At 48.8% G+C, this 16,763-nt stretch overlaps 1 protein-coding gene across 1 annotated transcript in view; it reads right to left on the reverse strand.

Annotated features, from left to right (window-relative positions):
• LOC143927810 (inter-alpha-trypsin inhibitor heavy chain H3-like) overlaps positions 1-16,763 on the reverse strand; it is a 208,280-nt gene that overhangs the window by 135,012 nt on the left and 56,505 nt on the right. The window contains exon 6 of the mRNA XM_077452192.1: positions 2,362-2,472. Coding sequence (XP_077308318.1) covers positions 2,362-2,472 — 111 coding nt within the window. The remainder of the gene's footprint in view (positions 1-2,361; positions 2,473-16,763) is intronic.

Here is a 16,763-nt window from a genome sequence, read left to right on the forward strand (position 1 = left end):
ACCCAGTACCGTGTTTTAGAGACAACGGTCGGCTTTTTTGTAATAACAGCCGATGCGGCTGTCCATCTGTTATTACAAGCAGAGAGAGGGGACGCCCCCCCCCCCGCTGCCTTCCGGGGCTCGCCTGGGCTCTCCCTTCCCACCGGGAGGCCCGAGCGACCAGCCGGTCTTTTATCACATTACCGCTACCCATCAGAAAATGTAGAAACGGAAGTGACGTTCCCTCAAAAAATACTTACTGTGCATGCGCTATGCGTTCCAGCATGCATTCCATGGCGCTATGCATTCCAAACCCCATGATCTGATGGGTGGCAGTAACCTGAGAGAACACCCATACGGATATATTACTACACCCAGCTACGTCTTGAATGTCTGAGCATTAAAATGAGTGCATATAAATAAATATAATATATTGACATCTGTGCTGCTGTTTTGATGTTTCATGAAAGAAGCTGGACACCAGCAGTAGGAAGGTTGCGGAGGTCATGTTGGTACACTCCACATTGCTCAGCGCTAAACCTTTAGGCTATGTTCACACTATTGCGAATTGGATGTGGTTCTCCGCATCCAATTCGCAATAGCAGGAGATTTTGACCCGCTCTCTATGGAGCCGGTTCACATATCTCTTCTGTGGCTCCGGTGTGAATTTGCACAGGAGCCCTGTGCATCTTTTGGTCCGTTTCAGGTCAGAATTCAGGCAAAAATTCAGGCTGAAATTGGACCTGAAACGGTGAAGGGGGGCACACCGGACCCCTGCTGTGAGCCACATGCGAAGATGGTTTAAACCAAGCCTTAGGCTTTCAAAATGAAACATCAAAACAGCATCACAGATTTCAATATACTATATATATTTATATACACTCACTTTATTACTAAAATTACTCTGAAATTCATGACGTAGCTGGGTGTAGTAAGATGCCCGCATGGGTGTTCTATTAGATTACTGCTACCCATCAGATCATGAGGGTTTGGAGTGCATAGCGCCATGGAACGCATGTTGGAATGCATAGCACATGCGCAGTAAGTATTTCTTCGTCGGAGCGTCACTTCCTTTGCATTTTCTGATCAGTAGCGGTAAGCTGACAGTAAACCGGCACATCCACTGGCTGGCCGGAGACCCGAAAAAAGCCAGAATCAGCTTCGATCTTGTTTTGAATCAAGTAACCAGGAAGCAACGTTACTTACAGTTAACTGAAGCCTTAAATCAGCCAGATTTAAAAAAAAAAATCAGTATTCAAAACATGCTTTTAAATGGCAAAGGAGGGACCCCAGATTCCTCTGTTAAGAGTACCTATCGGTGCCTATTACTGGCACAAGGGATGTTTACATTCCTTGTGACAGCAATAAAAGTGCTAAAAATTTTTTTTCAAAGGAACAGTGTAAAAATAATAATAAATGATTAAATAAATACGATTTTTTTTTTTTTTTTTTTTAAAACAACCCATCCCTCCGTGCTCGCGTGCAGAATCGAACACATAAGTAAATTAGTCGCACCCGAAAATGTAAACAGTGTTCAAACCATACATGTGAGCTATCACTGCGAATGTAATGCCCTGTACACACGGTCGGAAAAGGTCGGATCGGATTATGTTTCGGAAAATCCGATCATGTGTGGGCTCTATCGGACTTTTTCCGTCGGAAATCCTGATGGAAAAAGTTTGAGAGATGGATCTGCTGGATCTAAAATTTTCCGACAACAAAATCTGATCGGACTTTTTCTGATCGTTTGTAGAGAATTCCGACAGACAAAGTGCCACGCATGCTCAGATTAAATTACGAGACCAAAGCTATTGGCTACTAGCCTCTATGTAGTCCGATCGTACGCAATGAATGTCACTTCGTTCCGAAACAATCGGATTTTCCGACAACTTTGTCCGACCGTATGTATGCAACACAAGTTTGGGCCAAAATCCGTCAGAAAAAAGCCAACGGATTTTGTGGTCGGAATGTCCGACCGTGTGTAAGGGGCATTAGAGTGAGAGTAATAATTCTAAAACAAGACCTCCTCTGTAACTCTAAACAGTTAAAATGTTTTAAAGCGTCACCTATGGAGATTTTTACGTACCGTAGTTTGTCACCATTCCACGAGTGTGTGCAATTTTAAAACATGGCATATTAGGTATCTATTTACTAAGTGTAACATCATCTTTCACATTATACAAAAAACTTGGGCTAACTTTACGATTTTGTTTTTTTTAATTCATAAAGGTGTATTTTTTCCCCCCAAAAAAAGCATTTGAAAGATTGCTACGCAAATACAGTATTACATAAAATATTGCAATGCCCGCCATTTTATTCTGAGTGCTGAAAAGAGAAAAAAAATTGCACTGAATTCAACTTATCAATAAGTTAAAAAAATACCTTTTCAGCAGAGAAAGTTTTATGGACAGCCGGTAGTAAATCATTTGTTATGAAAGTCGCATTGGCGTCTAGAAAGCTGATGCCTTGAGGTTCATGAATTTGTACTTCAATCTGAAAATGTAAATATTGGCAAAAAAAAAATGTTACATGAACACATATTTAGGAGCTTGTTTAATAAGAAAGCAAGTTTGGAAAAGTCTAGCTATTGTTTTTTTTTTGTGGGAACACAGGGGAAGACAGTTCAGCTACCTCCAGTGCTGAATGTATGCAATAGCAAGGGGTGCTGGGGTATGTTGGAGGGTCCATTGATGATAACTGCTTGGGGATCTATTGTTGCTGGAGGGGATCTATTTTTGAGTGGCCGTCTATTGTTACTGGGGTGCTTATGTTGCTATGGGGGGGTCAATTGTTGCTGGAAGGGATCTACTGTTGAGGGAGGAGTCTATTGTTGCTGGCTGCTGGGAGATTTGTTGTTGCTGCCAAGTGTCTGTTGTTGTTGGGGTAGTATTTTGTTGTGGGGGTCCATTGCTGCTAAGGAAATCTATTGTTATAAGGGGGGGGGGGTCTATTACTGCTGGTTGGAGGTGTGTGTGTGTGTGTGTGTGTGTGTGTGGTTATTTTACTGCTCTTCTTGTTATCATTTACAAATTTCATACAGATTTAGCACCACAAAATGATACTTGACTGTATATTCTCTTAAAGGGGTAGTTACCAGTAATTAAAGGGTTAACCACTTGCCGACTGGGCCATAGCCGAAAGAGGGCTACAGCATGGTCGGCTTATTCTGGGAGGACGTCCATGGACATCCTCCCAGAATCTTGCTCCCGCACCCCCCCCCCCCCCCCCCCCCCGGGGCGCGCTCCCGCAAAAATCTGTGCCTGCCCGGTCCGGAAGACCCAGCGCATCACAGATCATGGTAAATGGCCGCTGGTAGCGGCTGTTTACCACATGATCGCTCCGTCAAATAACGGAGCAATCACTTGTAAACAAACCATGTCATGACGCCGGTTCCTCCCTCCCCTCTCTGTACCGATCTGTACAGTGCGAGGGGAGAGTGCCCACAGTGCAGTTTTTTTTTTACCGAATTTTCAGTCTTTGATTCATAGCGCAAAAAATAAAAAACCCAGCAGTGATTAAATACCACCAAAAGAAATCCTTATTTGTGTGAAAAAAGGACACACATTTCATATGGGTACAGTGTTGCATGACTGAGTAATTGTTATTCAAAGTGTGAGAGAACCTAAAGCTGAAAATTGGTCTGGTTAGGAAGGGGGGGGGGGGGGGGGGGTCAAATTAAAGCTTAATTCAATGTTTGCAGTCAAATTTGAGAAAACCCTTCTATATAGTATGTTTGTTATGTGTTCCATTCACACTGCATAGTTTTTTTTATATTTCTTAGCCTTTAGATGTTTCTACAAGGGATCATTTATTGGTTGCCCAGGGTTGGGCTTTCAGTGTAGGAAAAAGATGGCTTTTCATTTGCTGCTGTTTATTTTCCTTATCAAATAAGCCTGTTTTTATTGCTATTAGTTTGAGTTCCAGTGGATATGAAATGATTTAAGCCTCTTTCACACGGCTGATCTGTTCAGGTCTGCCTGTCAGTTTTTCAGGCGCACCTGAACGGATGCTCCATAGAGTTCTATGGAGCGTCGGATGTCAGCTGTGACATGTCCACAAACATCCGACCCGCTCCGATCTGAAAAAGTGTGACGGAGGAAAAACCTACTTTTCCATCCGTCATCGGATCGGGTGATCCCATAGGGGAGAGCGGGCTCTGACAGGTCCATCGCTGCACAGTGTTCAGAGACAGACCTGTCATCTTTCTGCTAAGCAGGGATTGACGGAGCGATCCCCGCTGAGCAATCGAATATCCACGGGGCGGATCATCACTGATCCTCCCCGTGTGAAAGAGGCCTAACTGGAGTCATTGAACGGTTTATTGATTTTTGTGCTTCTGATTAAAGGTGTACCTTTTTTATTTTAGATAGAGAAAAGAATGGCTAAAAAAACGGAGGCGCATGGGCGGAGCCTGACTGAGCAGACATGCCAGCCTAGAGCTCTGCTCCTGAAGGGATGTTGCTGCTGTATTATACCGTGTCCCGGATCAGCTTCTCCGGGTAAATATTTTTACTCGGTCTGCTAATAACCCCTCCGCCACTTAAAGTAATGGTTCTTGGGAGTTCTCACCTGAAAATGAAGCCAACCAACAACAAAGAAGTGGTCAGAATGGCACTAGCTGCAGCCTCTCCCCCTGGTAACTCACACTTAGTCTAATCCTCTCAGCGCTCTAAAGTATCACGGATTGTGTTTTACCATGGGCAGGTAGCCATACAAAGTATACAAAATCGGATCAAAATAACAATACGTAGTTTAATAGTAATAATTAAAAATAAACAGTATAAAGATACCATACAAATCACATATATTTACAAACATGAAGTGACAATGTGTACAGAGTACATATCCTGTTATATCGTATATTTCCTTGGTTCAACCATATGGCGACACCCTACAGTGGACGAAGGGCAAAAAATCCAACGCGTTTCGAGATCATAGGTGTACTCTCTTCATGAGGGGTATGAATACATTGCATTACACAAAAAACAGGAAATCTAAAAACAAAATAACACACAATTTAGATATCTGAAAAATATACACATAAATAATAATAAGTAAGAACTAGGGAATTACCAATCTGGAGAAAAAAAAAAAAGGGGGAGGGAGAGAGGGGAAGAGACATAACTTACCACTTATAATAACCAGAGTCAATGCACCGGGTAAAATAGGGGATATAAGAAGGTAAATGTCAGAGCCCTCTATCCAGAAGCTCAGAACTAGATAATGCACATATGGAGTCAATGACCATCGCTCTAGTGACCCATAAGACAGCGTACTCACAAAGGACATCAGTCAATATAACCCTATAGGATAAGTGATACATTTTAGTACGTGATGGTATATTTGGTACGTTGCAAAAAAAAAAAAAAAGGATTGCAATATATCCAATGTGTATGACGGTGTATAAATATAAAAAAGAATAACATCTCCTGTAAAGGGATGAGAATGATCATACGCATTTAAAAAAAAAAAAAAAAAAAAAACTCATCCAGGGAACGATTAGCAAATGCTAAATCCACCCAACATTGGTAGGATGTATGTAACAGATTCATAAATTAAAAAATAGAAACCATGTCAAATATATAAATTAGTTCAAACTAAGACATGGAAACAAAATGCCTTCAATATATAGCAAAATGTGCAAGATAGGCATATTAAAGTAGATGTAGTAGCACAACTACATCCCGATGTAGTTGTAGATGTAGTTGCGCCGCGGGGCGGTGTTTGTCCAACATATGTTGCTGTCGCCCTCCCACCGCCACACTTGGCGTTGTCTGGGCTTCAGGAGACGGCCACCTACTTCTGTTATAGTGGGCGTGTCGTTGGACACCTCCGCCCCGAGGGACGACCCACCCGGTGATGTGTCCAATTAATTTATGACGCACTCGTATCCACGGCGACGGCGGGCTTGCGTGCCACGCTGTGCGCAGTGTGATGGTATCATTAGACCTTATGTTTCAGATTCAGATGCTTTATACGTTGTCATAACTACGGTGGGCGTGGCTCTTATTGTTTCGCGCCAGGTTGTCTGTAACTGCCCCTCAGCTTCTCTCATTGGCCGTCCCTATGACATGGCACCACCCCCTGACCTGCCTGCTTCTCAATCACTGGCCGTATTTAGTCAGTGCTTAGTCCTTGAAGCTCTAGGACGTGAGCCCGGCGTGTGCATATGCTTCCTGTGCTGTGAGGTACATTTGAATCCTGTATGGATCATTTTTATAGCAGTTCATGTATAGCCATTGAGGTTATTAACTCATGTATGCACCTTAGGACCAGTATGTAATGCTTGAGATGTGAGTACCTATATATGCTCTCTGTCATTCAGGGCTTGCCTGTACTGCACATCAAACCTGCCGGCTGATGTCAGCTGTCTATGTCGGGCGGTATTTTGTAGGATGCAAAGGAAGGAAATTCGGGCTCCTCTCATTCACCTATTTGGCTAACTTTTAAAGACTAGGTATACATTTACTTTTATATCTTCTACTTTAATATGCCTATCTTGCACATTTTGCTATATATTGAAGGCATTTTGTTTCCATGTCTTAGTTTGAACTAATTTATATATTTGACATGGTTTCTATCTTTTAATCTATGAATCTGTTACATACATGCTACCAATGTTGGGTGGATTTAGCATTTGCTAATCGTTCCCTGGATGAGTTGTTATTTTTTTTTTTTTTTTATGCGTATGATCATTCTCATCCCTTTACAGGAGATGTTATTCTTTTTTATATTTATACACCGTCATACACATTGGATATATTGCAATCCTTTTTTTTTTTTTTTGCAACGTACCAAATATACCATCACGTACTAAAATGTATCACTTATCCTATAGGGTTATATTGACTGATGTCCTTTGTGAGTACGCTGTCTTATGGGTCACTAGAGCGATGGTCATTGACTCCATATGTGCATTATCTAGTTCCGAGCTTCTGGATAGAGGGCTCCGACATTTACCTTCTTATATCCCCTATTTTACCCGGTGCATTGACTCTGGTTATTATAAGTGGTGAGTTATGTCTCTTCCCCTCTCTCCCTCCCCCTTTTTTTTTCTCTCCAGATTGGTAATTCCCTAGTTCTTACTTATTATTATTTATGTGTATATTTTTCAGATATCTAAATTTTGTGTTATTTTGTTTTTAGATTTCCTGTTTTTTGTGTAATGCAATGTATTCATACCCCTGATGAAGAGAGTACACCTATGATCTCGAAACGCGTTGGGTTTTTTGCCCTTCGTCCACTGTAGGGTGTCGCCATATGGTTGGACCAAGGAAATATACGATATAACAGGATATGTACTCTGTACACATTATCAATTCATGTTTGTAAATATATGTGATTTGTATGGTATCTTTATACTGTTTATATTTAATTATTACTATTAAACTACGTATTGTTATTTTGATCCGATTTTGTATACTTTGTATGGCTACCTGCCCATGTTAAAGTCCTTCCCCCAGAGGAGCATGTCTTTTCATATTGTTTTGCCTATTAGGATGGGGCTTTGGTAGGCCTTTTTCAGACTTGTGATCCAGTGCACCTTGTTCAATTTGTAAAGTATCACGGAGTGCAACACAGGGGGAATATGACTCAGATTCATCTATACAAACCTCACAAATTACATTTTTTACAGACCCTGCTCATTCTTCTGAGCTGAGGCAATTTAAAAAAATGCTTCACAAACCCCTAAACAGACCTCAGATAATATAACAAACAGTCTGACTAGGGAGAACTGGGCCAACGCACTGCAAATCTTGAGCTGCGGGTTGATGAACTTGAAAATAACACCTAGGCTCATGCAGTTGAATATGAAAACTTCAAAGAGGAAAACCTAGTCCTTCAATCTCGTTTAGAAGATTACGAAAATAGGGCCTGTATCCGTATACGTACAATACCTGAATCTGTCACTGATTTGCAAGCCACTATGCTATCCCTATTTCAAGAACTACAGCCTTCCATACCAATCGAACAAATGGAGATGGGACAGGGTTCACAGAGCCCTCACGCCTCTCAAAGTTGATGGATCACCGCGCAATATTATCGCCAAATTTCACTATTTGCGTACCAAGGAACAACTTCTAGCTGCAGTTACAGCAAAAGATTCACTGATTTTCCAGGGACATACCTATTAAATTTTTACTGATCTATCTCAACTCACCATCTCTAAGTATTGGGCTTTGAAGCTACTTCTTCAAGTTTTACAACGATAGCAAATCACTTATCAATGCAGCTTTTCATTTTCAATTCGCTTCACTTACCAAGGATCTAAATATGTCTGCCGTTCTGCTGAAGAATGCCAAACTTCTTTACAAAACATCCAGCTTCTAGAATGCCCTCTCAACCAAAGCAACACATGAAATCGAATTGTTACCCATTCCCTGCAAAAATCAGCTGATACTGAAGGAAATAATTTCCATGCTTCCCAAATCTAAATCTGATACAATCTCTTGGACAAATTACCGTCCTATTTCGCTTCTTAATATTGACTTGAATATTACTTGATTTGCGTGAATCAAGTATTAGGTGAACTAATTCATTGAGATCAAGTTGGGTTTATCCCCTCACGCCAAGCAAGTGATAATACTCGTATAGCTTCTTTACAGACCCATGATGCTAAATTCAGACGACTACATGTATGTTTTTTATCAGTCAATATAAGAAACAGTGGCGGAATTATCAGGGTCGCATTTGCGACTGGGCCCTTAAGTTCCGCCACTGTAGGGGGGCCCGCCGCTGCCCCACATATAGTACTGGTCATTTACGGGGAGTCTGTGTCTGCTCCGCCCATCCTCTGTCTGCTCCGCCCATTCTCTCCAGCTGCTCCACCCACCCTCTCCTCCCGCATTCACGGACCCAGTCTCCGGCCATCTTCTCTGTCTCCGCCTGCAGTGCACTCACGGGCACAGTCCCTGCCCATCTTCTCCGGCTTCGCCTGCAGTGCACTCACGGGCACAGTCCCCGCCCATCTTCTCCGGCTCCGCCTGCAGTGCACTCACGGGCACAGTCCCCGCCCATCTTCTCCGGCTCCGCCTGCACTTGAGCGTACTCACAGCAAGGAGGGGGAACCCAGTGATCTGGAAGTGAGTAGCACCATCTCTCAATATAAACACTGCCACTGATTCCCCACACACACCACCACCACTACTGCACTTATACCCCCCACACCACCACCACTACTGCACTTATACCTCCCACACCACCACCACTACTGCACTTATACCCCCCACACCACCACCACTACTGCCACTGATACCCCCCTCACTCACCATCACCACTACTGCCACTGATACCCCCCTCACTCACCACCACCACCACTACTGCACTTATACCCCCCACACCACCACTACTGCCACTGATACCCCCCTCACTCACCACCACTACTGCCACTGATACCCCCCCTCACTCACCACCACCACCATTACTGCCACTGATACCCCCCTCACTCACCACCACCACTATTGCCACTGATACCCCCCACACCACCACCACCACTACTGCCACTGATACCCCCCACACCACCACCACCACCACCACTGCTGCAATTGATACCCCCCTCACTCACCACCACCACCACTACTGCACTTATACCCCCCACACCACCACTACTGCCACTGATACCTCCCTCACTCACCACCACCACCACCACCACTACTGCCACTGATACCCCCCTCACTCACCACCACCACTACTGTCACTGATACCCACCTCACTCACCACCACCACTATTGCTACTGATACCCCCCACACCACCACCACTACTGCCACTGATACCCTCCTCACTCACCACCACCACCACTACTGCCACTGATACCCCCCTCACTCACCACCACCACCACCACTACTGTCACTGATACCCCCTCACTCACCACCACCACTATTGCCACTGATACCCCCCACACCACCACCACCACTACTGCCACTGATACCCCCCACACCACCACCACTACTGCCACTGATACCCCCCTCACTCACCACCACTACTGTCACTGATACCCCCCTCACTCACCACAGCCACTACTGTCACTGATACCCCCTCACTCCCCACCACCACTATTGCCACTGATACCCCCCACACCACCACCACCATTGCCACTGATACCCCCACACCACCACCACCACCACTACTGCCACTGATACCCCCCATACCACCACCACCACTACTGCCACTGATACCCCCCATACCACCACCACCACTACTGCCACTGATACCCCCCATACCACCACCACCACTACTGCCACTGATACCCACCTCACTCACCACCACCACTACTGCCACTAATACCCCCCACACCACCACCACCACTACTGCCACTGATACCCCCCTTCACTCACCACCACCACTACTGCACTTATACCCCCCACACCACCATCACCACTACTGCCACTGATACCCCCCTCACTCACCACCAACACTACTGCACTTATACCACCACCACCACCACTACTGCCACTGATACCCCCCTCACTCACCACCACCACTATTGCCACTGATACCCCCCACACCACCACCACCACTACTGCCACTGATACCCCCACACCACCACTACTGCCACTGATACTCCCCCACACCACCACCACCACTACTGCCACTGATACCCCCCTCACCACCACTACTGCCGCTGATACCCCCACATCACCACCACTACTGCCACTGATACCCCCCACACCACCACCACTACTGCCACTGATACCCCCTCACTCACCACCACTACTGCCACTGATACCCCCTCACTCACCACCACTACTGCAACTGATACCACCTCACTCACCACCACTACTGCCACTGATACCCCCTCACTCACCACCACTACCGCCACTGATACCCCCCACACCACCACCACTACCGCCACTGATACCCCCACATCACCACCACTGAAACCCCCCCACCACTCATCCCATCCCACCCCCCCAACTACCTGCCCCGCCATGGATCCCATCCTCCAACCACTGCTGCCACTCATTTCATCCAATGCCCCCCACCGTTGCCACTTATCCCATCCCCCTCCAACCATCACCCTTGCCACTAATCTCATTCCCCCCACCACCTCTGCCACTCATCCCATTCAATCCCCCCTACCACTGATCCCATCCCCCAGCCACAACCCTTGCCACTGATCCAATCACCCCTCACAGCTGGCAATCATCCCACCCCCCACCACCACCGCTGCCACTGATCCCATCCCCACCCAACCACCACTGCTGCCACTGATCCCACCCCCCCACCACTGCCACTGATCCAATCTCTTCCTCACTGCTGCCACTCATACCATCCCACACCACCACCACCAATGCCACTGATCCTATCCCCCCCCGACCACCACTGCTGCCACTGATCCCATCCCCCACCGCTGCCACTCATCCCAGGGGCACAATTGCAATAGCGCCCATGTTGCCCCTGAATCCCTGGATAGGGGGGCATTTAGAGGAACAAATCCCCCTTCATTTTTCTCCTGCAGCCACTAAAAGTCTGCTTCTCCTTCTCTCCCTCTGATAGGCATTCAGTGGCTGCAGGTGGAAAAATGGAGGGGATTTGTTCCCCCTCCTATCGAGGTCCTGCTGCCCCCGGGATCAGTGGAAAGGACCCTGGCTGGAGGTCAGAGGGGCCCTCCATGATTTCTTGCACCGGGGCCCTGAAGGTTCTAGTTACGCCTCTGATAAAAGCATTTGACACTGTCCATTGGCCATACTTACAATATATTCTTCAACAATGGGGGTTTGGATGGCATTTTTGAAGTGTATTTCATCCTCATACTACAAGCCAAATGCATTTATCAAATATGCCGGTTTTAAATTAGGACCTTTCCTTATTGGAATGCCGCGTACACACGATCAAACAAGCGAGTGGAAAAGTCCGGCAAACTGAAGTCCGCCAGACAATCCCCCCGTGTGTAGCCTCCGGCATACTTTTTTGACCCGAAAGTACGGCGGACTTAGAAAGTAGTTTTGCACTCCAATCTTCCCGCCGGACTCGCATTTCGGCGGACAATCCGTCCGTGTGTGCGCCTGTCTGCCGTACTTTTGAAATGAACGGACTTTTCCTGCCCGGAGAAAAGTCCGCTAATTTCGAGCAGGTCTCCAGGTAGGCGGGGCCCGCGAAGGAGACGCCGCTGGCCCCGCCACCTGGTATGGACTTAAAGGGGAACCCCAACACCAAAAAAAATCGGCGTGGGGGTCCCCCCCAAGTCCACAACAGACCCTTGTCCGAGCACGCTACCCGGCCGGCCAGGAAAGGAGGGGCGAGCGAGCGCCCCCCCCCCCTTCCTGAGCCGTACCAGGCCGCGTGCCCTCAACATGGGGGGTGTCTTGGGGAAGGGGGGGCCGTGTGGCACCTTGTCCCCATGTTGATGAGGACAAGGGCCTCTTCCCGACCAAGACACAGCATCTCCCCTGCACCTCTAGCTTTCAGTTCAGTAGGGGCCCATGGGAGGCGGCGATGGAATATGTCGTTACAGCGGCATCTCCCTCAGGCTTGTGTTTCTCCATTACAGTGTATAGAGTGGAGAGGGGAGGGGCCTCTGACCCGGGCAGCTATAAGTTTGACTCTTCTGTGAGTTGCTCGGCTTGTACATTGTTGCCGACTGCTGCCCGGGTCAGAGGCTCCTCCCCTCTCCACTCTATACACTGGGAAGGAGAAATACAAGACCCAGGGAGATCCCGCGGTCCACAGGCACCATAGAGCTGCAGATCGCCGCTTCCCACCTCCCCTTGCTGGGGGTTGGATGTGCACAGCCAGGTACAGGGGAACCTGGGGGGGTTTAAGTCTGGGGACCCTGAAGTATGGAGGGGGGCTCTCTGGGGACCCTGAAGTATGGAGGGGGCTCTCTGGGGACCCTGCTGTATGGAAGGGGCTCTCTGGGGACCCTGAAGTATGGAGGGGGCTCTCTGGGGACCCTGAAGTATGGAGGGGGCTCTCTGGGGACCCTGCTGTATGGAGGGGGCTCTCTGGGGACCCTGCTGTATGGAGGGGGCTCTCTGGGGACCCTGCTGTATGGAGGGGGCTCTCTGGGGACCCTGAAGTATGGAGGGGGCTCTCTGGGGACCCTGAAGTATGGAGGGGGCTCTCTGGGGACCCTGAAGTATGGAGGGGGCTCTCTGGGGACCCTGAAGTATGGAGGGGCTCTCTGGGGACCCTGAAGTATGGAGGGGGCTCTCTGGGGGACCCTGCTGTATGGAGGGGGCTCTCTGGGGACCCTGCTGAATGGAGGGGGCTCTCTGGGGACCCTGCTGTATGGAGGGGGCTCTCTGGGGACCCTGATGTATGGGGGGCTCTCTGGGAACCCTGATGTAAGGGGGGGCTCTCTGGGGACCCTGATGTAAGGGGGGGCTCTCTGGGGACCCTGAAGTATGGAGGGGGGCTCTCTGGGGACCCTGAAGTATGGAGGGGGGCTCTCTGGGGACCCTGAAGTATGGAGGGGGGCTCTCTGGGGACCCTGAAGTATGGAGGGGGCTCTCTGGGGACCCTGCTGTATGGAGGGGGCTCTCTGGGGACCCTGCTGTATGGAGGGGGCTCTCTGGGGACCCTGCTGTATGGAGGGGGCTCTCTGGGGACCCTGCTGTATGGAGGGGGCTCTCTGGGGACCCTACAGTATGGAGGGGCGCTCTCTGGGGACCCTGAAGTATGGAGGGGGCTCTCTGGGGACCCTGCTGTATGGAGGGGGCTCTCTGGGGACCCTGCTGTATGGAGGGGGCTCTCTGGGGACCCTGCTGTATGGAGGGGGCTCTCTGGGGACCCTGCTGTATGGAGGGGCTCTCTGGGGACCCTGAAGTATGGAGGGGGCTCTCTGGGGACCCTGAAGTATGGGGGGGCTCTCTGGGGACCCTGAAGTATGGGGGGGCTCTCTGGGGACCCTGAAGTATGGGGGGGCTCTCTGGGGACCCTGATGTATGGGGGAGCTCTCTGGGGACCCTGATGTATGGGGGGCTCTCTGGGGACCCTGATGTATGGGGGGGCTCTCTGGGGACCCTGATGTATGGGGGGGGCTCTCTGGGGACCCTGATGTATGGGGGGGGGCTCTCTGGGGACCCTGATGTATGGGGGGGGCTCTCTGGGGACCCTGATGTATGGGGGGGCTCTCTGGGGACCCTGATGTATGGGGGGGGGGCTCTCTCGGGACACTGTTGTATGGGGGGGCTCTCTGGGAACCCATATCTATGGGGGGGCTGTCTGCGACCCTGATGTATGGGGGGCTCTCTAGGGACCCATTATGGGGGGCTCTCTGTGGACCCTCATGTAAGGGGGGCTCTTTGTGGACCCTGATGTAAGGGGGATCTCTCTGTGGACCCTGATGTAAGGGGGGATCTCTCTGTGGACCCTGATGTAAGGGAGGATCTCTCTGGGGACCCTGATGTAAGGGGGGATCGCTCTGGGGACCCTGATGTAAGGGGGCGATCTCCGGGGACCCTGATGTATGGAGGGGGCGATCTCCGGGGACCCTGATGTATGGAGGGGGCGATCTCCGGGGACCCTGATGTATGGGGGGCTCTGGGGACCCTGATGCATGGGGGGCTCTCTGGGGATCCTGATGTAAAGGGGGGGGGCTCTCTGGGGACCCTGATGTAAGTGAGGGAGGCTCTCTGGGGACTTGTTTACATCGGAAGACCCCCGTTCTGCCTTTGTTGGAAACAATCGTCGGGGCCCGCCGGACCCGCTGATAAGCTCTCGGTGTGTCCAATCAAACAGCGCGCAGACCCGCAAGTGCAGAATCAAGTACCTGTATGTGATTCTGCTCACAGGAGACGCAGCCCCGCAGTAAATGTACGTGGTTAATGTGAGTTTATTTTTCTTTATTTTCCTAACTCTTTAAACCTTTATTTTGAACATTCAGTAGAGAAATTCTGTCACCAATGCATATGATACACCAGTGCAATATATACGTGGTGCTTTGTGAGGGTGTGGCTTGTGTTTGGGTGGGGACAAAGGGGGCCCCATGATCCCCTATTGCCCGGGGGCCCCCATGAGTTGGCATTATTAGTTTGCATGAACAGGTTTGCGAATTAGATGTGGTGCGGATTTGCAGCAAATTTGCACCACTACTAGTGTGAACTTGCCCCTGGGTGATAACATTTGAATTATAAATAGAAAAAAAGTGGAATCAGGGATAAGGAAAGAGTGAAAACATGAATGGTCTGCTCAGCATGTCTGCATTTTATCGCCTCTGGACTGAATTGCACTGGAAATGGGGCACAAATAAATTGTATTCTATATATACAATTGCAGTGACTGGCTTTTCCAGTGTGAAAATAAGCCAGTTACTGCAGTAGAGTGAATGAGCCCCTGCAGCGTTAATAAAGAGCAGAGTAAATAGCTGCAGAGAATGTGCAAGGTTAAAGCGGAGCTCCACCCTAAAGTGGAGCTTCCACTCATTGCAACCCCCCCCTCCGGCGCCACAATTGGCACCTTTCAGGGGGGAGGGGGGTGCAGGTACCTGTACAGTACAGGTATCTGCACCCACTTAAGGCATAGATATCCACAGAATCTACACCCCTTTCCGCAGGTCGCCCGCTGTCTGCTGGGAAACACACGGATCCCAGAGACAGCGGGGACCATCCTTATTGCGCAGCGCGACTCGCGCATGCGCAGTAGGGAACCGGGAAATGAAGCCGCAAGGCTCCACTTCCTGATTCCCATACCCAAGATGGCGGGGGCAGCACCCGAGAGACGATCGAGAGATCGGCTTCGGGTGCTGACATCGTGGGCGCGCTGGGTGGGTAAGTGTCCTTATTTTAAAAGTCAGCAGCTGCAGTATTTGTAGCTGCTGGCTTTTTAAAAAAAAAAAACGGCGGAACTCCCGCTTTAACGATAGTCACAAGATCTAGAATAGGAAAAGCTAAAAAAGTAAGCTGTAATGGAAAGGCATGTCCAGCACTGAGATTGGGAGGCTGCAGTGAGGTTTGCTGTGGGGAGAGCAGAGATCATAAGAAAAAGAGAAGAGATAAGGTGAATGAGGAGATGGGCAGGAAGATTGGTGTAAAGCCTTGTACACACGGTCGGAGAATCCGTCGGAATGCGTCTTATCGGACCGTGTCGTCGGATAATCCGACTGTGTGTGGTATGCATCAGACTGATTCCGTCCGAATCTCCGTCGGACCCAATTTTCCAACATGTTGGAAATATTTTCCGACCAACATACGATCATGTGTAGAGAATTTTGATCGGACCAAGTGCCACGCATGCTCAGATCAAATTCCTACATCAAAGCTATTGGCTACTAGTCCCATCGTAACGAAATTACGTCATCACGTTCTGAATGATCGGATTTTTCGACAACTTAGTCCGACCGTGTGTATGCAACAGTTTCGGACAAGATCCGACGGGCAAAATCCGACGGACAAAATCCAACGCATTTGGTTGGCAGAATGTCCGACCGTGTGTACAGGGGCTAAGGAGAGTCTAATTGCAGGATTGTACTGGGAGAAATGAGCAGACAGAGGGAGGGGGATGAAGCAGGTGAAATGATCAGAGGAGCATAGTGAAAGTAACTTATCTTAAATAAACACCAGTGTCACGTCACATTCGGTTACCCATCACATTTTGATACCCGTTGAAGTGTGATGGGCAACGTTGCCATAGGGCCGCTCGCCACGATTCAGGCACGGCCTCGTTTCGCTCAGCATAATTATAATCTAACTCTAGGTCCACTTGGATGATGGGGCTTGAACCTGAATTCAGGGGCGTGGCCACAACATTCTGTGCAAGAGCAGATCGCCACAGTGTTGGAACGCATATGGCAGCGTTGCGCATGCACAGTCCAGCGGGTAGCCAAATGTGATGGGTCGCCATA

This window comes from Lithobates pipiens, unplaced genomic scaffold (genome assembly GCF_037356315.1).
Source record: "Lithobates pipiens isolate NorthernLeopardFrog02 unplaced genomic scaffold, aLitPip1_a1.2 Scaffold_23, whole genome shotgun sequence".
Lineage (NCBI taxonomy): Eukaryota > Metazoa > Chordata > Amphibia > Anura > Ranidae > Lithobates > Lithobates pipiens.